The sequence below is a fragment of the Oncorhynchus gorbuscha genome, linkage group LG17, assembly GCF_021184085.1.
Source record: "Oncorhynchus gorbuscha isolate QuinsamMale2020 ecotype Even-year linkage group LG17, OgorEven_v1.0, whole genome shotgun sequence".
In the NCBI taxonomy this organism is placed as follows: Eukaryota; Metazoa; Chordata; class Actinopteri; order Salmoniformes; family Salmonidae; genus Oncorhynchus; species Oncorhynchus gorbuscha.
In genome coordinates, this window is record NC_060189.1 from 8,384,080 (window position 1) to 8,406,754 (window position 22,675).

At 41.3% G+C, this 22,675-nt stretch overlaps 2 protein-coding genes across 4 annotated transcripts; both read left to right on the forward strand.

Annotated features, from left to right (window-relative positions):
• The first annotated feature begins 4,757 nt into the window (after positions 1-4,757).
• Positions 4,758-14,296, forward strand: pole2 (polymerase (DNA directed), epsilon 2). Of its 2 annotated transcripts, none has more exons than XM_046308773.1 (19): positions 4,758-4,941; positions 6,068-6,168; positions 6,507-6,582; positions 6,690-6,767; positions 7,037-7,130; positions 7,752-7,826; positions 7,948-8,031; positions 8,365-8,421; positions 8,566-8,614; positions 8,772-8,844; positions 9,090-9,262; positions 9,561-9,650; positions 9,779-9,833; positions 10,027-10,086; positions 10,193-10,270; positions 11,850-11,958; positions 13,536-13,712; positions 13,871-13,938; positions 14,111-14,296. In XM_046308773.1, exons 2-19 carry the CDS (start codon positions 6,144-6,146, stop codon positions 14,127-14,129), a joined length of 1,440 nt encoding a protein of 479 aa, XP_046164729.1. In that variant the 5' UTR covers positions 4,758-4,941; positions 6,068-6,143; the 3' UTR covers positions 14,130-14,296. The 2 variants fall into 2 exon arrangements, with proteins under 2 accessions (XP_046164729.1, XP_046164728.1); XM_046308772.1 differs by lacking the exon at positions 4,758-4,941 and adding an exon at positions 5,422-5,533.
• Positions 14,297-14,402: 106 nt separating this feature from the next.
• klhdc2 (kelch domain containing 2) lies at positions 14,403-20,907 on the forward strand. Of its 2 annotated transcripts, none has more exons than XM_046308538.1 (14): positions 14,403-14,555; positions 15,241-15,489; positions 15,770-15,849; positions 15,968-16,085; positions 16,432-16,544; positions 17,266-17,347; positions 17,624-17,707; positions 17,829-17,909; positions 18,150-18,208; positions 19,206-19,315; positions 19,398-19,470; positions 19,629-19,716; positions 19,865-19,917; positions 20,140-20,907. In XM_046308538.1, exons 2-14 carry the CDS (start codon positions 15,247-15,249, stop codon positions 20,261-20,263), a joined length of 1,308 nt encoding a protein of 435 aa, XP_046164494.1. In that variant the 5' UTR covers positions 14,403-14,555; positions 15,241-15,246; the 3' UTR covers positions 20,264-20,907. The 2 variants fall into 2 exon arrangements, with proteins under 2 accessions (XP_046164494.1, XP_046164495.1); XM_046308539.1 differs by having other exon boundaries at positions 14,448-14,555; positions 15,223-15,489.
• The last annotated feature ends 1,768 nt before the right edge of the window (positions 20,908-22,675 follow it).

Genomic DNA, 22,675 nt, shown 5'->3' on the forward strand with positions numbered 1-22,675 from the left:
CGAATAGTCGGCAGAACCCAGAAGATGAGGCAGACACAGCAGTACTTGAGACGGTGTATTTAATGAAGTAAAAAGTGAAGTCCTTCAGGAAAACATGTAACTCCACAACCTCAAAAGGAATTCCACAAGAACAAAGGTAATCCTCCAAGACAAAAAAGGTAAATCCACAAGGTGGTAGGTATAGCATAAAAAGCCTCAAAAGAAACTCAAAACTAAATAAACAAGAACAAAAAACAGAATTCCACAAGAGAGTCCACCGGGATCAACAAGAGTTCACAGAATACTAGGGCTGGGTGCTAACATACAAACACAGAGCAAAGAACTGAGGAAAACTAAGGGTTTAAATACAATCAGGGGAAACGAGGCACAGGTGCACATAATAATGGGGATCAAGGGAAAACAAAAGGTCAAAAAGCACAATGGGGGCATCTAGTGACCAAAAACCGGAACAACCCTGGCCAAATCCTGACAATGACTCTGTCGGTATGTCCAAAGCATTTTTTCCCTCCAGGGTCACTGTGTACACAGAGGATCTCTGCTAAACAGTGTTAATCCTCCTCTCTGTGATTTGTAGTCAACTTCAACAAAGTTGACGACAAATACAAAGTTGTCTTTGCAATTGTAACAACCAAGCAAAGGATAAATAAGAATATGCTTCAAATGAAAATTGCAGATGACTGCATTAAAATAAATGGCTTATTACAGTATAGGCTATAGGCCTACAGTGCTTTCAGAAAGTATTCACACCCTTGGACCTTTTTCCACATTTGATTGTGTTACTGCATTTAAAATGGATTAAATGTAGAGTTTTTGTCACTGGCCTAGACCCAATACCCCATAATATCAAAGTGGAATTATTTATTGGGAATTTTTCTACTAATGAAAAATAGTAGAATCTGAAATGTCTTGAGTCAATAAGTATTCAACCCATATGTTATGGCAAGCCTGAATAAGTTCAGGAGTAAACGTTTAATTAATGAACAAGTCACATTATTTTTTTGAATGACTATATCATCTCTGTACCCCACACATACAATTATCTGTAAGGTCCTTCAGTCGAGAAATGAATTTCAGACACAGATTCAACCACAAATATCAGGGAGGTTTTTCAATGTTTTGGAAAGAAGGGCAGCTATCGGTAGATATGTCTGCTTTAAAAATAAAAATAATAAAAATATTCATTATGAGCATGCCGAAGTTATTTATATATTTTACCGCCCCTTTTACTCCCCAAGTTCGATCATGTCCCATCGCTGCAACTCCCCAACGGGCTCGGGAGGCGAAGGTCGATTAATGCGTCCTCCAAAACATGACTTGACAAACCGCACTGCTTAACCCAGAAGCCTGCAGCACCAATGTGTCAGAGTAAACACTGTTCAACTGACAATAAAGGTCAGTCTGCAGGTGCCCTGCCCGCTGCAAGGAGTCGCTAGAGTGCGATGAGACAAGTAAAGCCCACCCAGCCTGGATCAGTCGATGTGCAAAAGGTTTTTAACGGCCACGTTACTAGCGAAGGCTCTAGGAAACACTTTCACAACTAAAGACACATCTTAAAAATGTGAATCGTGAGAATGACACATCGTAAGAATGTGAATCGTGAGAATGACACATCGTAAGAATGTGAATCGTAAGAATGACACATCGTAAGAATGTGAATCGTAAGAATGTGAATCGTAAGAATGACACATCGTAAGAATGTGAATCGTAAGAATGACACATCGTAAGAATGTGAATCGTAAGAATGACACATCGTAAGAATGTGAATCGTAAGAATGACACATCGTAAGAATGTGAATCGTGAGAATGACACTAACGCTATGAAAGCTCTGGGAAATGAGGCCCATATCATAGAATTACATATAGAGATCTTATAATTCACTCTGAGTCAGACAATGTGTTAACAGTTTTAACATTTGCACATTTTAGGTACATTCCTCAAATTAGAAAATGAAACACTTTCTGCTAACAACTAGCACATACACTACCTTGTTTTGTTCATGTATGGATGCTCTCTCCATTTCTTTGTCTCTACATCAAATGCCCAGCCATCACCTAGAGATGCATAATTTGTTTTAGAAAACCAAATAATGCCATGTTTCCATGGAACATTAGGTACAGAGGTAGGATTGGGAACCTGAATGGGTAAATGACTGACTCATTGGTTCGCAGTCCATACCCAGTCCTCCAAATAGAAACAAAGCACTATCAGATATTGCGGTTAGGGTATGCCACGACCTTCCCATTGGCACAGTGGATTCTGGTACTCTGGAAAAGCCATTTTGAAAGAACAGATAAAAAAGAAATCAAGTGTGATGTGATAACAGTATAGTACAGAATAGTAACCATTTTAAGTTGAGCGTTTGAAACAGTGAATAGTAAATAGTAAATAATAGTAAATAATAGTAAATAATAGTAAATACGTACATTTCGGACTATGTCCATGATTCTAGATCTAAACAATAAATGTCACTTGTCCTGGATTCCCAAGCTTAAGCTGACCATTTGACTCTTGCTCGCCCTAGCAGAGTTGGTTAGTGTTTTCATGTTATCACGAGGGTTAGTGACTCTAACTGTGTTATGGCAACAATTGAATTGTGTTTTTTGGGAGGGGCCGATGTTTGGTCATAGTTCGCTGCCTGCACCTGCCCACCCGTCCAGCATCACTACTCTGCACGGTTCAGACTTTGAATATGTGGACAGCTACAAATACATAGGTGTCTGGTTAGACTGTAAACTCTCCTTCCAGACTCACATTAAACATCTCCAATCCAAAGTTAAATCTAGAATTGGCTTCCAATTTCACAACAAAGCATCCTTCACTCGTGCTGCCAAACATACCCTCGTAAAACTGACCATCTTACCGATCCTAGACTTCGGTGATGTCATTTACAAAATAGCCTCCAACACCCTACTCAACAAATTGGATGCAGTCTATCACAGTGCCATCCGTTTTGTCACCAAAGCCCCATATACTACCCACCACTGTGACCTGTACGCTCTCGTTGGCTGGCCCTCGCTTCATACTCGTCGCCAAACCCACTGGCTCCAGGTCATCTACAAGACCCTGCTAGGTAAAGTCCCGCCTTATCTCTGCTTGCTGGTCACCATAGCAACACCCACCCGTAGCACACGTTCCAGCAGGTATATCTCACTTGTCACCCCCAAAGCCAATTCCTATTTTGGCCGCCTCTCCTTCCAGTTCTCTCCAATGACTGGAACGAACTACAAAAATCTCTTAAGCTGGAAACACATCTACCTCACTAGTTTTAAGCACCAGCTGTCAGAGCAGCTCACACATCACTGCACCTGTACATAGCCAATCTATAAATAGCCCAAACAACTACCTCTTTCCCTACTGTATTTATTTAGCTCCTTTGCACCCCAGTATTTCTACTTTGCACACTCATCTACTGTCAAATCTACCATTCCAGTGTTTTAATTGCTATATTGTATTTACTTCGCCACCATGGCCTATTTATTGCCTTTACCTCCCTTATCTCACCTCATTTGCTCACATTGTATATAGACTTATTTTTCTACTGTATTATTGACTGTATGTTTGTTTTACTCCATGTGTAACTCTGTGTTGTTATATGTGTCGAACTGCTTTGCTTTATCTTGGCCAGGTCGCAGTTGTAAATGAGAACTTGTTCTCAACTTGCCTACCTGGTTAAATAAAGGTGAAATAAAAAAAAATAGTTACTCTGCACTCTGACACACACAGACGAGAGTGCTCTGAAATCTGAGTAGATATCCAGAGTGAATTTACAAACGCTACTCCTCGGCCAGAGCATCGAGTTTGCCCATTCATAGAGAGAAACGCTCTGAATTTATGATAGGACAATCTGACAACACTATGAATTTACGAATGTTCAGAGCTCACACTGGGTACACTGAATTTACAAACACTCCCTAAATGTCTAGAATTTTAACACAATTCAAAAAAAATTCTCTAAATACCAATATTCCACTGTGTCAATGTAATAAAATTTTAGTAACTATGTAGTAGGCCTAACACCTCTGACATGCGATGCAGAGTTTACAAATTATGACCTGTAGTGTTTACAAAGTCTGCCATCTAATGATATGTTGGTTTCAGTGCAATCTTTGAGTACAATTTTGCATATTCTTTTTTTCATGGGTAGATTAGATTATTTTTTAAATGTTTAAAATGTAGTTTTCCAAGGATCCAAACTTCTGTATTACATCAATTTATTAATTCACAATCTTTGAAACGTGTTAATCTATATACTTCCCAAATACAAAAATGCAATTTGTTATAATTAGATTAATATTCTTACCATACACCTCTTTCTAAATCATAAAACCAGACTTCATCATTTGGCAGAAAAACTTTGACTGCAGAAAACAATTGAAACGTAAAAGTAAACATTTTTTTATTACTGAATGGGTAGATGGAATACGTTGCTTTACATTCTTAAATTCTCTCTGTGCATATTCATCAATACTGTATGGAGAAGAAAAACATTTATTGCACAACTACATTGAATAATTTTGCATATCCCTAACAACATATTAGTGAAATATTGAAATGCTTAACATAAATTCAAGACTATCCATTGGCAATGTTTGTAACGATATTTGCTAGTAGACTTTCTTCAAACTCTTCCATCTGTTTGACAGTTTTTGCGTACCACGTAGCCTCCCCACACGTACAGGACATTTCCCTCAACTACAGCCGTATGACCGCATCGCTCACCGGCTACAAGCTCTAGACAGTGCTTTGCAAGTGCAGAATCCATGGGTACTAAAACGGGATATGAAAAAATAACGAAAGGTGGCTACATAAAAGACCACACCGTGGCAGTACTTTCAATGTATCTGGTTGAAGAAATCTGTAAAAATGTAACCTTGTTTAGAGATCCAAGTAATGAATTTTTGTCAACACGGCTTTTGACAGCGAAGAACCAAGGCCATATGGTAAGTTAAGGTACAAGGGTCTCTCGTCCGTCGCCTCAAGAGGATGTTGTCCAACAGCTTCTTGGAGAAAACACGTTTTTCTTGCCCTGATAGGCTTCAGGGCAGGTTGTCTTTTTGGACACTTATGACCTATCCTTCAACCTGACCAACTAATAATGGTTGTTCTATTCTGTATTAGTTTTTACACCAATAAAATTATGTGCGGTAAACATTTTAGAATAATATTGCGATATGATAAATAAACATATGACAAGACTGATATACATTAATAACCATGCCAATTGATCATGCAATGATAAGTAATAATCTGGGTAATCGCTATTTACATGTCTGGCTGCTTTATCCATGTGTTTTTGAGAATACCCACTGTTTTGAAAACCTCAGCTGACTTCAAACAGCAAATATCGGCAGAATCGTGCAGTAGTGAAGCTTGTGTAGAATCTTTGCTTTGGAGGAAGTGACGAAACATATAGGCGGAAGTTAATATTTAGCGCCAAATGTTGATTGTTGAAGAAAGATTGAACATGGAGGTTCGCAGAGTGAAGACGAAAGTATCTGCTGGTTTCAAGATGAGGGGACTTATGCTTCGACCGTACGCTGTCATTTGTCAATCATGTTGTTCTTGACATAATATTTTGTTTACAGTAAATGTAATGGCTGCATTACTAGTTAGTAGCTAAATCTGTCTTGTGTCATTGAGGAAAGAAAGAAACTAGGAGGCTAAGGTTAGCTTAGCTACAGTAAATGACATGGACAGCTATATAGACATTTTAGTAGTATGCTATGCATATTTAAGCAAGTAATCTATAGAAACTAATGCAAATGTTGTATGTTTTTAATAGGAATGATGGGATTGATGTCTGGCAGTCAGAGGTATACTACAAAGCAGCGTCAATGAGTTAGCCAGCAAACTTTGATAAACAACCAGAAATAACAATTGATTTGAAAGTTAGCTAAACATAGATATGTGTTTGGTTGTTAAGTCAATTAGACCATGCCCATTTCAAGCATATCTTAACTAAAAAAGTTATTTCAGAATATTCAGACAAGTTAGCTGGCTAACTCCTTGATCCAGCTTTGTAGTATACCCCTCAGATGTGTTCGTTGTGTTGTTGTTGTCCTCCAGGGAAGCCAGCAGGTACCTGGTGGAGGTGTTGGAGTCTGTCGATGAGCTTGAACTGGATGATGTCATCGAGAGGGTCATGGATGCTGTGGAGAAGCAGCCATGTACGTCTTCTTCGATCATAACAAGCTACTAAAATTATGTACAAAACTCAATACAGTCAGTTGTGTTGGCTATTTTTTTTATGTGACCTTTTATTTAACTAGGCAAGTCAGTTAAGAACAAATTCTTATTTTCAATGACAGCCTAGGAACAGTAGGTTAACTGCCTGGTCAGAGGCAGTACGACAGATTTTTACCTTGTCAGCTCGGGGATTCGATCTTGCAACCTTTCGGTTACTAGTCCAATGCTCTAACCACTAGGCTACCTGTTGCCTCAAAAAATGTATTTCAGAATATTCTATGCTTGTGAATGATGTAGCTATTCCTCTTCTCCTGGACAGTGTCCTCCAGTATGATTGAGCTGGCTGTGGTGGAGACTGCTGTTCAGGACTGCAGCCAGTCATGTGATGAAACCATGTAAGTTGAGAAAGGTGTCAGTCTCACAATAACCAATTTCATACACATTCTCTAGATAGTCATTCTCAAATTTGACTTATTCGTGTGAACTATTTCAATATTTTCAGAGATAATGTTTTCAACATAATTGGCGCTTTTGACGTGCCAAGATATATCTACAGCACAGAGAGGAAGAAGTTTGTACCGTAAGTATGAATGTATAAACCTTGACTTCCTGATGCTTTACTGTTTGTTTACTTGTTTAATTACTTGTATGTGCTGTGTACTTGATTCAGCTTTTATCTGCCAAGTACTGGCAACATGAAAGGTAATAAAACTACTACTATAGGATGACCACATCTAGTCTACATGGTTCACATGTTTTATCAAAAACACTCTAGAATGAATGATCTTTCTATTGAAACCAGCATATGAAGAAATCCATCAGTGAAAGCGTTGTTTGTTCCTCACCTAGCCTCAACATGACCACCCACTCTGTTCCAAGTCTCTGTGGCTCAGCCAGGGACAAGGCAGAGCTCTTTAGGGAACGCTACACACTCCTACAGCAGGTCAGTAGGCTACATTTCTTTGCCCTCTGAATCCATCATAGTTTGATGATCTTTGTATATTTTGGCCTTAAAGCAACTGTACAGTGTTTCCAGACTTCTCTGACATAATATTACCTATATGTAATTACAATATGAGTGAAAAAGTTTTCCTTAAAAAAAATGGTAATTAAGAACAGTATGTTTAAAAAGCATATTTTCTGTGTTGGAATGGTGTGGGGGTATAGTGGTCATTAAAAATGTTCACGAGAACAGACCGCTGATTGGCCAGCTCATCTTCCTCAGGAGGATGACATCATCATTTATGAGGAAATAGCAAGCATTTTTTAAAGAGTGTGGTGGGGTTTTTAAGTATTTTTTTCTCCAATTTATGCTTTGGCCACATACGAGTGTAGGAAGAGTCATCAACATTATTTGGGTATGGGTTAACAGAATATTAACTTTTAAAAGTGAGATTTTCATTGGACAATTATTTTTAAAAACGTTTCTTTCCTGAGACGTTGCTCTCTGTGAGGTCGTTGTAAAGAGAATGTGTTCCCAATCCACTTAAATAAATGAAAAGTTAAATCAGTGATAAATAAAGGTGTACCCTGATCCACATTGACAGTTACCCCGTTTTTGTAGCGTACACATCGGCACGAACTCTTCACCCCACCTGTCATAGGGGCAGCAGCAGAAGAAGGCAGAAACAAATTTCAGGTAATAACTCTGTCATAACCTAAAACACACTTAAACGTGTTTAATGGATTTGATATAAGCTAAGAGGATGTTCTCATGTTGAACATTGATTGCCCTGATCTTGCTCTGTTCTTGTTTTCAGCTTCAGACTGTTGAAGCTCTTTTGGGTAGTACGGCTAAACTAGGAGAGGTTATTGTTTTGGGGATGGTCACACAGCTTAAAGAGGTGAGCAACAAAAATTCATGTTAATTACTTTTTAATTGGAAAATATAGTAATATCTATAGATATACAGTGCCAGTCAAAAGTTTGGACACACCCACTAATTCCAGGGTTTTTCTTTATTTTTACTATTTTCTACATTGTAGAATATTTGTGAAGACATCAACACTATGAAATAACACATATGGAATCATGCAGTGACCAAAAAAGTGTTAAACAAATCGAAATATATTTGAGATTCTTCAAAGTAGCCACCTTTTGCCTTGATGACAGTTTTGCACACTCTTGGCCAACGCTCAACCAGCTTCACCTGGAATGTTTTTTTTTTTTTTTTTCAGGGGAAATTCTATCTGGAAGACCCCAGTGGTACAGTACAGCTGAACCTCTCAAAGGCAATATCCTTTCACTGGTGGGGATGGTGATGGAGAGTGAATGCTACAAATGTTCTTACATAATTCAAGGGGCCAATTAAAATATTGAATTTCGTCAATTTTGATTGTATTTCAGATCATGCATGTTTTCTTTAACCTTGTCCTCACCAGTTCCACAGTGGACTTTACACAGAGTCCTGCTTTGTTTTGGCAGAAGGTAAAATAATTTATCTTCTTCATCCACATTAATGGACATTGAAGGAGATGTAAGTCGCTCTGGATAAGAGCGTCTGCTAAATGACTTAAATGTAAATGTAATGTACCTTATTGAGTTATTCAATGACTTAGTAGTCCGGTCCTCTTTCCGCCCACAGGCTGGTATGAGGACTCAGTCTTCCATGTCAACGCATTTGGGTTCCCGCCGACTGAGCCATCATCCACCACAAGGTCAATAGATTACAATGTTGCTGACCTATCAGTCTTCATTTAGAAATGCACATTACCTACATAATGCCTTCTCCTCTGAAAATCATTAGGTCTACTGAGAAGGGCGAAAGTTATTTTAAATTCCAACGTATTGTTTTTAACTCTACATTTGCCATTTAAAAATATATTTTCCTTTCCTATATATATATATAAAACAAATAAATGTAAAAAAAAAACAGCGGATGAGCATGGACTCTGGTTTTTAGGGCCTACTACGGTAACGTGAACTTCTTCGGTGGGCCGTCCACCACGTCGGTGAAGGCCTCAGCCAAGCTAAAGCAGCTGGAGGAAGAGAACGAGGACGCCATGTTTGTGGTGGTCTCAGACTTGTGGCTGGACAGCGTGGAGGTGCTGGAGAAGATCCACCTTATGTTCTCAGGTTCGTTCCACCCATAAGGTCACTGACAGAAGAGGAGCTCGTTTGGGGGGTATTTACCAGGTTACTGTAAAGCACTTTTTGACAACTGTTTATGTAAAAAGGGCTTTCTAGATACAATTGGGTTCGTTGATTGACTCGAGCATTTATGCAAGTCGTATTAATGTTGACGTTGATGGTTATTGTCATGCGTTTCATGTCCATCTCTGACAGATTTTGAAGTCTCCATCAGTGTGCTCAATTTCTATCTCTCCTGCTTAATAGTACGGTCTGAAACAACCTTTGCATGTTTCCATTGTAGGATACGCAGCCATGCCTCCTACCTGCTTCATCTTCTGCGGCAACTTCTCCTCTGCCCCCTATGGAAAAACACAAATCAAATCACTCAAAGGTAAGAAAGATTTAGAGTAATTATTATTTAAAAAAATGTAATGCCCTGCTTGTGAAGATACACTGACCTGGCAAATGGGTTATGATAGAAGCATTAGTACACACAATTGAAGTATTTTCTCCCCCCAGAGTCGTTGAAAGTTCTTGCCGATGCAATCTGTGAATATCCCAGCATCCACAACAGGTAACGTGTGAGGGAGGAAAACCACTTTGTTAACCTGAAAGTCTGATATTCCAGGAAACAATTTCAACAGTACTACATTGCTGCATCCAGGGTGACAAACTGTTTGGGAAATATTCACCATGCTGCATTGTGGGTCTTCTACGGGAAATTGTTGTTTACTTGTCTAACTGAACGCATCCTTTCAAAACTGCAGTAGTCGCTTCGTGTTCGTCCCCGGTCCTGAAGACCCTGGTCCGAGTACAATTCTACCCAGGTGAGAGTTGAAAAACAAGATACCTGTTATTCCTCTGTTGTGTTGCTCATGATTTGACTGTAGTCCTCTGATGTACTGTACTTTATATAAATGCTAATGTCCTCAGGCCCCCATTGGCAGACCACATCACTGAGGAGTTCAGACAGAGGGTGCCATTCTCTGTGTTCACTACCAACCCATGCAGGTGACTGAAATATATGTATTTTACCTTTATTTAACTAGGCAAGTCAGTTAAGAACAAATTCTTATTTACAATTACTCTTATTTACCATGGGCAAACCCAGACAACGCTACGCCAATTGTGCGCCGCCCGAAGGGACTCCCATTCACGGCCGGATGTGAATCAACTTGGAAATATAATATTTGTTGATTTATTCTATTTTCAGGAATTTGTCTCTTGAGCTTTATTAAAGGGATATACAGTGCATTCGGAAACTATCCAGACCCCTTGACTTTATGTTACAGCCTTATTCTAAAATGGATTAAATTGTTTTTTCCCCCCTTATCAATATACAAACAATGCACCATAATTACAAAGTAAAACTGAGTTTTAGATTTTTTTGCAAATTTATATATATAAAAAAATGAAATCGCATTTACATAAGTATTCAGACCCTTTACTCAGTGCTTTGTTGAAGCTACCTTTGGCAACGATTACAGACTTGCATGTTCTTGGGTATGACGCTAAAAGCTTGGCACACCTGTATTTGGGGAGTTTCTACCATTCTTCTCTACAGATCCTCCCAAGCTCTGTTAGGTTGGAACTTGAGCATCGCTGTACAGCTATTTTCAGGTCTCTCCCTAGATGTTCGATTGGGTTCAAGTCCGGGCTCTGGCTGGGCCACAAGGACCTTCAGAGACTTTTCCCGAAGCCACTCCTGCGTTGTCTTGATTGAGTGCTTAGGGTCGTTGTGCTGTTGGAAGGTGAACCTTCACCCCAGTCTGAGGTCTGGAGTGCTCTGGAGCAGGTTTTCATCAGGGATCTCTCTGTACATTGCTCTGTTCATCTTTCCCTCCATCCTGACTAGTCTCCCAGTCCCTGCCACTGAAAACATCTCCACAGCATGATGCTGCCACCACCATGCTTTACCGTAGGGATGGTGCCAGGTTTCCTCCAGACCTGACACATGGCATTCAGGCCAAAGAGTACAATCTTGGTTTCATCAGGCCAAAGAATCTTGTTTCTCATGGTCAGAGTCCTTTAGGTGCCTTTTGGCGAATTCTTAAGTGGGCTGTCATGTGTCATTTACTGAGGAGTGGCTTCCGTCTGGCCACTCTAGCCTAAAGGTCTCATTGGTGGAGTGCTGCAGAGATGGTTGTCCTCCTGGAAGGTTCTCCCATCTCCACATGTTTAAGATCAGAGAGACATAAAAATGGTATCCAGTTCATCTGACTCTGGGGAAGTGGATAAAAGTTTGGATTTTGGCAACGAAGCCCAACATTGTTGTCAAAAACATTTGGCTCCATTTGCTCATTATAACAAACAGTCAAGGCTGCTGAGGGGAGGACGGCTCATAATAATGGCTGGAACGGAGCAAATGGAATGGCATCAAACGCATTAAAACCATGAGTTTGATGTACTTAATACCATTCCACCTATTCCGCCCCAGCCATTACCACAAGCCCGTCCTCCATCGTTAAGGTGCCACCAACTTTCTGTGATAACAATTGACCATTCTTTGACAGTTAGTTTTCACAGGTTTTGTCATTGCATGTAGTCTTTTAACATCTCACGACCTGTGAATCAAATGTTCCTATGTCAGAATCCAGTACTGCAGCCAGGAGATTGTTGTCATCAGAGAAGACCTGGTGAACAAGATGTGCAGAAATTGTGTCCGACTGCCTAGCAGCAACCTCGACATTCCAAACCATGTGAGTCTTAGCTTCTCAGTTATGACATACCCAACATATACTAGTACAATTACCTACAGTACCAGTCAAAAGTTTGGGCACAACTATTTTATTCCAGGGATGTTCTTTATTTTTACTATTTTCTACATTGTAGAATAATAGTGAAGACATCGAAACTGTGAAAGAACACATGGAATCATGTAGTAACCCAAAAAAGTGTTTTTAACATATTTTATTTGAGATTCTTCAAAGTAGCCACCCTTTGCTTTGATGACAGCTTCGCACACTTGGCATTCTCTTAACCAGCTTCATGAGGTAGTCACCTGGAATGCATTTCAATTAACAGGTGTGTCTTGTTAATTTGTGGGATTTCTTTCCTCCTTCTTGACGCTACCCATCCCTTGAGCGGGATAATTGTCATCAGCAACCGCTAAATTGCATAGCGCCACAGTCAAATAATATGAAAAAAACTATTCAAATTCATGAAATCACAAGTGCAATATTGCAAAACACAGCTTAGCCTTTTGTTAATCCACCTGTTGTCTCAGATTTTGAAATGATGCTTTACAGCTAAAGCAATTCAAGTGTTTGTGTAGGTTTATCGATCGCATGACAAAACATTAAGTACACTTGGTATCAGGTAGCTTGGTCACGAAAATCAGAAAAGCAATCAAATTAATCGTTTACCTTTGATCTTCAGATGTCTTCACTCACGAGACTCCCAGTTACACAACAAATGTTCCTTTTGTTCCATAAAGATTATTTTTATATCCAAAATACCTCAGTTTGCTGTGCCAATTGTTCGTTGCCCCACGGACCTCCCGGTTACGACAGAGCCTGGGCGCGAACCCAGAGTCTGGTGGCACAGCTGGCGCTGCAGTACAGCACCCTTAACCACTGCGCCACCCGGGAGGCTCACAGACAATATTTTGACAGTTTTGGAAACTTTAGAGTGTTTTCTTTCTAGGCTGTGTGAGGGCTATTTGACCAAGAAGGAGAGTGATGGAGTGCTGCATCAGATGACCTGGCCTTCACAATCACCTGACCTCAGCCCAATTGAGATGGTTTGGGATGAGTTGGACCTCAGAGTGAAGGAAAAGCAGCCAACAGGTGTTCAGCATATGTGGGAACTCCTTCAAGACTGTTGGAAAAGCATTCCCGGTGACGCTGGTTGAGAGAATGCCAAGAGTATGCAAATCTGTCAAGGCAAAGAGTGGCTACTTTGAAGAATCTAAAATCTATTTAATTAAACACTTTTTTTGGTTACAAAATGATTCCATATGTGTTATTTCATAGTTTCGATGTCTTCACCATTATTCTACAATGTATAAAATACTAAAAATAAAGCAAAGCTCTTGAATGAGTAGATGTGTCCAAAATTATGACTGGTACTGTACATTATATAAACTTAGCTAGTTAGTTTGGCCTGTATTCACAAAGCGCATCACACTAGATCAGCACTCCTACTCTGAGGCGCTTTGCGTGAATATTTAATAATAATAATGTATGCCATTTTTGTCCTGTAGTTAAATTTATTGTTCATGAATGATAACGACATGAAAATGTCTGCCAATCACCAATAAACTCTCTTTCTCCAGTTTGTGAAGACCATCTTGTCTCAGGGCCACCTGACTCCCCTGCCATTGTATGTCAGCCCAGTGTTCTGGGCCTATGACTATGCTTTACGGGTTTACCCCGTGCCTGATGTCATCATCTTTGCGGACAAATATGACCCTTTCAACATCTCCAACACAGACTGCCTCTGCATCAACCCGGTACGTTACGCTTATTCCTAGATTTCCACCATTTTGTTTTATTATGAGACTGTATGAGATGTTGGTCTTGGGTTTTGAACTATATTATGAGATCTTATATTCTTAATTTAATATTTTTTAAATATTTTTTTATATATATTGTCATTCTGTTCTTGCAGGGCTCCTTCCCAAAAAGTGGCTTCACTTTTAAGGTATATTACCCATCCAACAGGACCGTTGAGGACAGGTGAGAAATGTTTTTTACTCTTTGTTTATGCATGCTCTACACATAATTCACTTGGTGCTAATCATTGCTTTACTGGCAATATGGTAACTATAGTATATTGAGAGTCAACTTGGTTTTCATGACAATCTTTATTTCTCTTTGCTGATCTAAATATTATTTATTTTCCTCACAGCAAACTTCAAAGCCTCTAAAAACCATAAGGATTATTTTGGATGGGGGGAATCGGCTGTTATGGTTGTGTAAAAAAATGTGTTTTGTAAAATATGTCTAAAAATACTTTTGCTAAATCCCTTTTTATTTTATTTGTATGTACCTTTTGTATCATGGAGAATAAAGGTTCACTGTCATTGAATTGTCACCTTTGTGCTTTTTTACTTGACTGGTTAATGTTGGACAATAAAGCAAATAGGAATTGTGTTACTCTTCTGTACTTGCATAAATCAAATGATTATATTTGACCTCACAAAGATGGCGGAAATAAGAAGTTATTGGTTCATTCCGGTCAGGCATCTTGTAATTGACGACTTCAACCAGATGTCGCATAATAATCACTGAACAAAAACATAACGTTTCTCACTGAAGGCCAAAGCAGCCGTGGACCATTTAAAGCAGACTACGTAAGTGGATTTTTTGTTGTTGTTGCTGCAAGGTTGCATAGTTCCCTTTTTCAAAGTTTAGGTGGCGTTAAAACGCAGTTAAATTGGTTGATAGGGCGAACTGTGTAGTACGTTAGCTAGCTTGCAGACAGCTAAGTTTGCTAACGTTGGCTAGGTAGCTTTTGGTGTCACGTTGAGTCGGTGTAGGCAAAATAAATATGCTTACTGCAAACAAGTATTTTTGCACAAGTTACGCATTTATATTGTCTTCATGATGTCAAGCAAGCCAACATCATGACTTGTGTTTCCATGTAAACCAACAGTCAGGGCACCAACCATCAGCCATGGTGGTACTGAAACAGTTGCCAGCTGTTGATATTAACTTACTTAGCCGGCAACAACAATTCTAGTCCTACCCTGTAACGGCTAAGGCTATATATTTGACTAAAAAGAGAAGACATTTTACAATCTGAATTACTTATAAATAAATCTCTTAGAATTCATACTGTAAAACGTATTCTCTTTTTAGTCATACTAACCCTGTTCATAACACAGCCCATTATTGGCTGAGCTACCTGCTTAGCTATATCCTATAGCAGCATGTTGGGATGAGACTTAACTGTCTGTATTGTTCCAATAGCCCTCATACTCCTCTACTCTGAATCCCTGTGTTTGCAAAACTATGTAGCTCTCTTCTCCCATCCAGGTGATCATGGCAGAAATGGAGGAGGACATTCCTGACCCCTTGCCTGTTGAGGAAGATGAGGAGTTGGAGAGGGATGAAGAGGAGGGAGAATTTGACTGGGTGGTGGATGAGGCTGATGAACTCGATGATGAGGATGTAGTTGTTCTGGACACAGAAGCAGAGCCCTTTGAGTTGGAGCAGCCAGCTGAGCGCAGTGGCCACATAGCAGCGGTGGATGGACACTACATGTACGTTTGGGGAGGATATAAGGTAAGCAAGTATGACAGTCATTCTGAATAGACTTTTGTTTATATGATAGTGTATCTAAATCATTTAATTTGGAACTATACCATTTTAATCAATGATTGAAACAATGATCAATGAGTCTTCAATCAATTATAGTTTTTATTGGAAGATTTGCTGTCAACTTTGACCTATGAATACCATTTGCCACAGTCCACTTTGCCAGATATAACACAGCCGAACTCCCAGCCAACATGTTTACAGATTATGTAATTCCATTGACTTCCCTCGTTTGTCTTGTCATTAGAATTCCCAGACCACTGGCTTCTTTGACTTATACTTGCCAAGGAATGAAATCTGGATCTACAACATGGAGACAGAACGATGGTAATAATGATTTTAAAATATACTTTTGTTAGTGTCTAGCGTGTCTCAAATGATATGGCTCCCTATATAGTGCCCTACTTTTGACCAGAGCCCTTATATCTACTGGCTGTATTTGCAGGAAGAAGCAGATGACTGCGGGTAACCTGCATACCTCCATGTCTGGCAGCTGTGGAGTGTGTGTGGATGGCGTCCTCTATCTGTTTGGAGGCCACCATGCCAGGGGAAACACTGACCGGGTGAGAATATAGCGTGTGTGCATGTACGTGGACTCTGTTATGTCTTGTAGAATCTTGGCACCTAAGGTTGTGTTCAGTCCCTCCCTTTTCAGAAACTGTGTTTACAAAAATATTTTATGTGCTGCATGCTAAGAACTATGTTTTCGATATTTTTTTGGTTAAAATCCCCACTTTCAGCATCGGATGTTAATTCAGCACGGCAGGATTTATTTATTTATCTACCTCAGAAGCCTGTTTTCCAACAAACCATTTAAATGTTAATGTCCGTTACGTAACTTATGATGTTGTACCTTTTTTGATTTCATACCATCGCAACGTTGTCCCTGTTCTGCTCCGTGGCCTTCAGGTCTTCCGGCTCCCCCTCCGAACACCGGCCCTCTGCTGGGAGGAGATGAAGGATCTCAAGGGCCTGGCCCCGTCCTGCAAGGACAAACTAGGCTGCTGGGTCCACAAGAACAGGTGAGGTGGCCCATTGGCAGGCAGTGAGTTAGATTATAGAACAGGTGAGGTGGCCCATTGGCAGGCAGTGAGTTAGATTATAGAACAGGTGAGGTGGCCCATTGGCAGGCAGTGAGTTAGATTATAGAACAGGTGAGGTGGCCCATTGGCAGGCAGTGAGTTTGATTATAGAACAGGTGAGGTGGCCCATTGGCAGGCAGTGAGTTAGATTATAGAACAGGTGAGGTGGCCCATTGGCAGGCAGTGAGTTAGATTATAGAACAGGTGAGGTGGCCCATTGGCAGGTAGTGAGTTAGATTATAGAACAGGTGAGGTGGCCCATTGGCAGGCAGTGAGTTAGATTATAGAACAGGTGAGGTGGCCCATTGGCAGGCAGTGAGTTAGATTATAGAACAGGTGAGGTGGCCCATTGGCAGGCAGTGAGTTAGATTATAGAACAGGTGAGGTGGCCCATTGGCAGGCAGTAAATTAGATTATAGAACAGGGGAGGTGGCCCATTGGCAGGCAGTAAATTAGATTATAGAACAGGGGAGGTGGCCCATTGGCAGGCAGTGAGTTAGATTATAGAACAGGGGAGGTGGCCCATTGGCAGGCAGTGAGTTAGATTACAGGTCTAACTCATTGCACCATTACATATTGTTGTTGCGCCATTACATATTGCCTCTAAAGAAAGAGATGTTTATTTTGATGTTTCTCAGTGAACTGCTCTGTGTGTCGACAGGCTAGTATTCTTCGGGGGCTACGGCTATATGGCACAAGGAGCTCACCGAGGGACATTTGAATATGATGAAACTTCATTCATGGTATGGTCAATTAATTCTACAACTCTGCAACTGCTTTTTAATGGCAGTATGAAAACAATGGTCTGTTTAGTCTATTAGTCTGCAGCAAAGGGAGTCGTCAGTAAGGGTAAATCCTTGGTCGTGTTCATTAGGCACCCAACGGAAGAAAATGGACTGAAACAGGGAGGGACAACCTGGACTTGTCCAATAAGAGTTGCCAATTTTGGTGTTTTGTAGAAAAATGTTTTCTGTTGCATGGCCTAATGAACACAACCCCTTCACTGTGTGTTGTAACAGGGAGATAATCCGGGGCGGGGCTGGAACAACCACATTCACATCTTAGACCTGGAGAAGTCCACTTGGAGCCAGCCAGTCACCAAGGTAACGCCGTTCCCATAAATCCTGTCACGTTACGACTTTGTGTTGGAAGCCATTTTGTACAGCTGTCTCAGTGGGAGCCCCATTCTCACCTCTCCTTTCCCTCCCTCTCTCCTGGCGAAAGGGCAACGCCCCCTCTCCCCGGGCAGCGCATGCCTGTGCCAAGGTGGGCAACCGAGGCTACGTGTTTGGGGGGCGTTACAGGGTAAGTAGGAATGTTCTTTGAAAATAGAGTTTACTCAAGTTCCTGCTGAGTTTATGGTCATGCTGTCTAATGTAAAACAATATCACTGGCCTGTAGACAGAGATTTAGGTCTTCACGATGTTAATTTATATGATTTACATATTGTTATGCCTTGTTACATCATAGATTATAAAGGATATTGTGTTCTAAATGTTTGATGCTCTTCCTCCATATGAGTAAGGCTTGACTCTTTCGCAACAGGATTACCGCCTGAACGACATGTACTACATCGACATGGACTCCTGGGAGTGGCATGAAATGTACGCTATGGCAACTTATCCAAAATGTCTTCATGCATGTTATAGCGTTATACGCATCCATTTTTTTTATGGGAGGATGCTGTGTTCTTACCCATGGATGTCCCTGTGTGTTCACCATGATGGTACTAACAACTCTCAACCCTATCCCCCTCCACCTCCCTATGCTCCCCTCTACCTCTCCTGGTCCCATCTCCACCGCCACCTCTCCCTGTCCCATCGCCACCTCCACCTCTCCCGGTCCCATCTCCACCTCCACCTCTCCCGGTCCCATCTCCACCTCCACCTCTCCCGGTCCCATCTCCACCTCTCCCGGTCCCATCTCCACCTCCACCTCTCCCGGTCCCATCTCCACCTCCACCTCTCCCGGTCCCATCTCCACCGCCACCTCTTCCGGTCCCACCTCCCCTCTACCTCTCCCGGGCCCATCTCTACCTCTCCCGGGCCCATCTCTACCTCTCCCGGGCCCATCTCTACCTCTCCCGGGCCCATCTCTACCTCTCCCGGGCCCATCTCTACCTCTCCCGGGCCCATCTCTACCTCTCCCGGGCCCATCTCTACCTCTCCCGGGCCCATCTCTACCTCTCCCGGCCCCCATCTCTCTACCTCTCCCGGGCCCACCTCTCCCGGGCCCATCTCCCCCCACCTCTCCCGATCCCACCTCCCCTCCACCTCTCCCGATCCCACCTCCCCTCCACCTCTCCCGGTCCCACCTCCACCTCCGGTCCACCTCTCCCGGTCCCACCTCCCTCCACCTCTCCCGGTCCCACCTCCCCTCCATCTCTCCCGGTCCCATCTCCCTTCCACCTCCCCTCCACCTCTCCCGGTCCCACCTCCCCTCCACCTCTCCCGGTCCCACCTCCCCTCCATCTCTCCCGGTCCCATCTCCCTTCCACCTCCCCTCCACCTCTCCCGGTCCCACCTCCCCTCCACCTCTCCCGGTCCCACCTCCCCTCCACCTCTCCCGGTCCCATCTCCACCTCTCCTTGGCCTTCTGCAGGAGTGTTCCTCAGCAGGGTCCTGTGGGACGCTCATGGCACTCCTTAACTCCTGTGTCACCTGACCACATATTCCTGTTCGGAGGCTTCACAACTTCCCGAGAGACGCTCAGTGAGTGAAGAATATTTCATTTTCCTTAAGAGTCCATGGCTCGACCACAATGAAGTCCTCTATCTATTTTTCATGTATACAGGTGATGCTTGGCTGTACTGTGTCAGCAAGAACGAGTGGCAGCAGTTCAAGCACAATCACACAGAGAGCCCCAGGTAATATCTCCATAGAGATCAATGAGTCTATAAAAACTATCTTCATGACAATATCACCAAATAAGTGGTTAGGAAAAGAAGCTGCGTGTCTCACTGTGTACATTGTTTGTGTTATGAGTCAGTGGTGATTTTCCGCTGATTTTGTGTGTGTGTGTCAGGCTCTGGCACACTGCCTGTTCCGGTCCTGGCGGGGAGGTGTTTGTTTTCGGTGGCTGTGCCAACAACCTACTGTCCCATCAGCGAGCAGTGAGTACGGTTAGAACACAACACTGAGTCAAACTACTAGACCTTTCTTGGTGTCACTTGAAATTAGAAAAAAAAAAAGAATGATAACCAGTTTTACTACCAAGTATAGTTTGAATGCATGGATATTCTTCCATTTCCTTTTCAACAGGCTCACAGCAAAGAGTTGCTGGTCTTCACAGTTCAACCCAAGTCACTTGTTCGGTGAGTAGAAACAGAACCCAGACAATATGGCCCATACACCGAAATACTGTTTTTCACTGCATGCATTAATGAACACAACCCAAAGTCCAGGTCCCTGTTTCAGTCAGTTTCCTTCTGCCTAATGAACACGTCAACTCTTGATACAATACATCTTGTGGTCAACTTAAAACTTACCTTCCCATGTGAACTGGGAAGTTAAATATTGCCTGATTTTTGTTTTAGGTTCTGTATGGAAGCAGCGCTGCAGCACAGAGAGTTGCTATCTGGGTCCTGGGACTGCCTGCCTAAACATCTGCTGCACACTCTCAGACAGAGGATGGGAGGCATCAACGCCCTGGGCTCATAAGAGCCATATACCACCACGTTCTTTGGGGTTGTAGGGTTGAGTGTGTTTGAGATGGTTGACTGCCACGGCCGTGCTGCTAGCTGAACGAAGAGGACAGCTCACCTGATCTTGTCACCAAGTGTCATGAGGAGTGGGTCGAGAAAAACAAAGTAAATTCGTGTAAATCATTTAGAGAAATGGAGGCTTTTGTAGGGACTAGTGTTGGCAAATCCCTTAGGCCAGTCAATCAGCAAACATTGCAATGTTATTTATCCTAATTCTGAGTGCTTACTTTTATGATGTATATATTGTATTGCATATATATGTGTGGATTTGGTGTGCCTGTGTTTAAAAAAAAAAAAGTATATTTTTTTTAAGTAAAAGTATCATGTATTCAATCCTGCTGGAGAAGTGGCATACCTTAGACCATGTTAGTCAAAAGAGGCTCATGTAGCATTTTGTCTGTTTTAATCAGGTAATACCAATTACATTGGAGCCACATTGCACTGAATTTCATTATCAAGACATTACTTGTTTGGTATTATTCTTGTCTGATCTGCACAGCTTTCCCTTGACATTTTTATTATAAAATATATTGTAAAAAAATAAAAAACATTTAAAATGTTTAATTTTGAATTAAGAAAATAAACCAGACAAATATGCCAGATCCGATTCTGATCTTTTACGTACACACATTATCTTGAATGATAAATGTAAAAATCTGTGAAACAACTGAGGGAAATGTAGGCTATTCCTGTCATCCATATATTCATTTGCATATTATCGGTCAATTGAAGCCATCAATTAAGTCAGCATCGTCTTATTAAGGGATGGGTTGACTCATAGTCTCTGGTTTTCCTTTGCATCATGATACTGTCCAGATGGGAAGAAATCCCATGACCAATTCATTCTATTTAATTATTTGGCTGCCAGCAGATTAGGTGTTGATACTTTAACATTGCCGTGGATGTTTCTAGATAAATCCATATCCTGAAACGAGCGATAAAAGGATGTGAAAACCAGAGCTCGTTTTTCACACTCATGGATGGTTAGTGATAAGTGACTAAGCAGTCATTCATATGGCCTGGGTGCTTGCTTAAATATTCCAGACAGCCAGAATAAGACTGAAGCAAATTTGTGTGATTTACTATATATATATATATATATACAGTTGAAGTCGGAAGTTTACATACAACTTAGCCAAATACATTTAAACACCAGTTTTTCACAATTCTTGACATTTAATCCTGTCATAGGTCAGTTAGGATCACCACTTAGTTTTAATGTCAATCTGTCAGAATAAGAGTTGAGTGATTTATTTCAGCTTTTATTTATTTCATCACATTCCCAGTGGGTCAGAAGTTTACATACACTCAATTAGTATTTGGTAGTATTGCCCTTAAAATGGTTTAACTTGGGTCAAACGTTTCGGATAGCCTTCCACAGGCTTACCACAATAAATTGGGTGAATTTTGGCCCATTCCTCCTGACAGAGCTGGTGTAACTGAGTCAGGTTTGTAGGCCTCCTTGCTCACACACACTTTTTCAGTTCTGCCCACAAATTTCCTATAGGATTGAGCTCAGGGCTTTGTGATGGCCACTCCAATACCTTGACTTTGTTGTCCTTAAGCCATTTTGCCACAACTTTGGAAGTATGCTTGGGGTCATTGTTAATTTGGAAGACCCATTTGTGACCAAGCTTTAACTTCCTGACTGATGTCTTGAGATGTTGCTTCAATATATAGGAACAGGACATGTTTGTCCTCTACACATAGAAGACAAATTGTGCAAGCTACTTTTATGTCTGTTATAGATTATGTGGATATTATTTACATGCTACAGCATCAACACTTAAACCACTGGATGCTACTTATCATTGCGCACTTATATTTATTACAGGTGCTAGCTACAGAACTCACCGCTGTGTTTTATATCAAAATGTGGGTTGGACTTCGCTGTCCATGAGACGAGAACAACATGCTCTCGTGTTTGTCTATAAAGCACTTCTGAATAAACTACCTTCTGATTTATCATCACTCCTCAACATTATAATTATAATTCATGGAAACAGATCTCAAACATGGATTACACTTGAGGCCCATGCAATTTCCAGAGTTGGTTATCGCTGTCTTTTCCTGTTATGCTCCTTGCCTATGGAATAGCCTGCAGACTAAACTTAAACTTGAGACTCTTGTCCCCCTGTTGCCCATTTTAAAAATTGATTGGATAATTTTTATTTTTCTATTGCTTGTAACTGTTTCAGGTAATGCAAGTTCTTGTGCTGTTAGGGGAATAACCTGTTAGAGGAATAACCTGTTAGGGAAATAACCTGTTAGTAGAATAACCTGTTAGGGGAATAATCTGTTAGTAGAATAACCTGTTAGGGGAATAACCTGTTAGGGGAATAACCTGTTAGTAGAATAACCTGTTAGG

Coding starts and splice junctions, on each gene's coding strand:
- pole2 (XM_046308772.1), top strand. CDS start 5,439: ATGTTGATTGTTGAAGAAAGATTGAACATGGAGGTTCGCAGAGTGAAG. Junction 5,534..6,067: donor AGGGGACTTATGCTTCGACC/GTACGCTGTCAT, acceptor GTTGTCCTCCAG/GGAAGCCAGCAGGTACCTGG. Junction 8,422..8,565: donor AGCTGAACCTCTCAAAGGCA/ATATCCTTTCAC, acceptor CCTTGTCCTCAC/CAGTTCCACAGTGGACTTTA.
- klhdc2 (XM_046308538.1), top strand. CDS start 15,247: ATGGCAGAAATGGAGGAGGACATTCCTGACCCCTTGCCTGTTGAGGAA. Junction 17,348..17,623: donor ATGATGAAACTTCATTCATG/GTATGGTCAATT, acceptor GTGTTGTAACAG/GGAGATAATCCGGGGCGGGG. Junction 19,918..20,139: donor CAACCCAAGTCACTTGTTCG/GTGAGTAGAAAC, acceptor TTTTTGTTTTAG/GTTCTGTATGGAAGCAGCGC.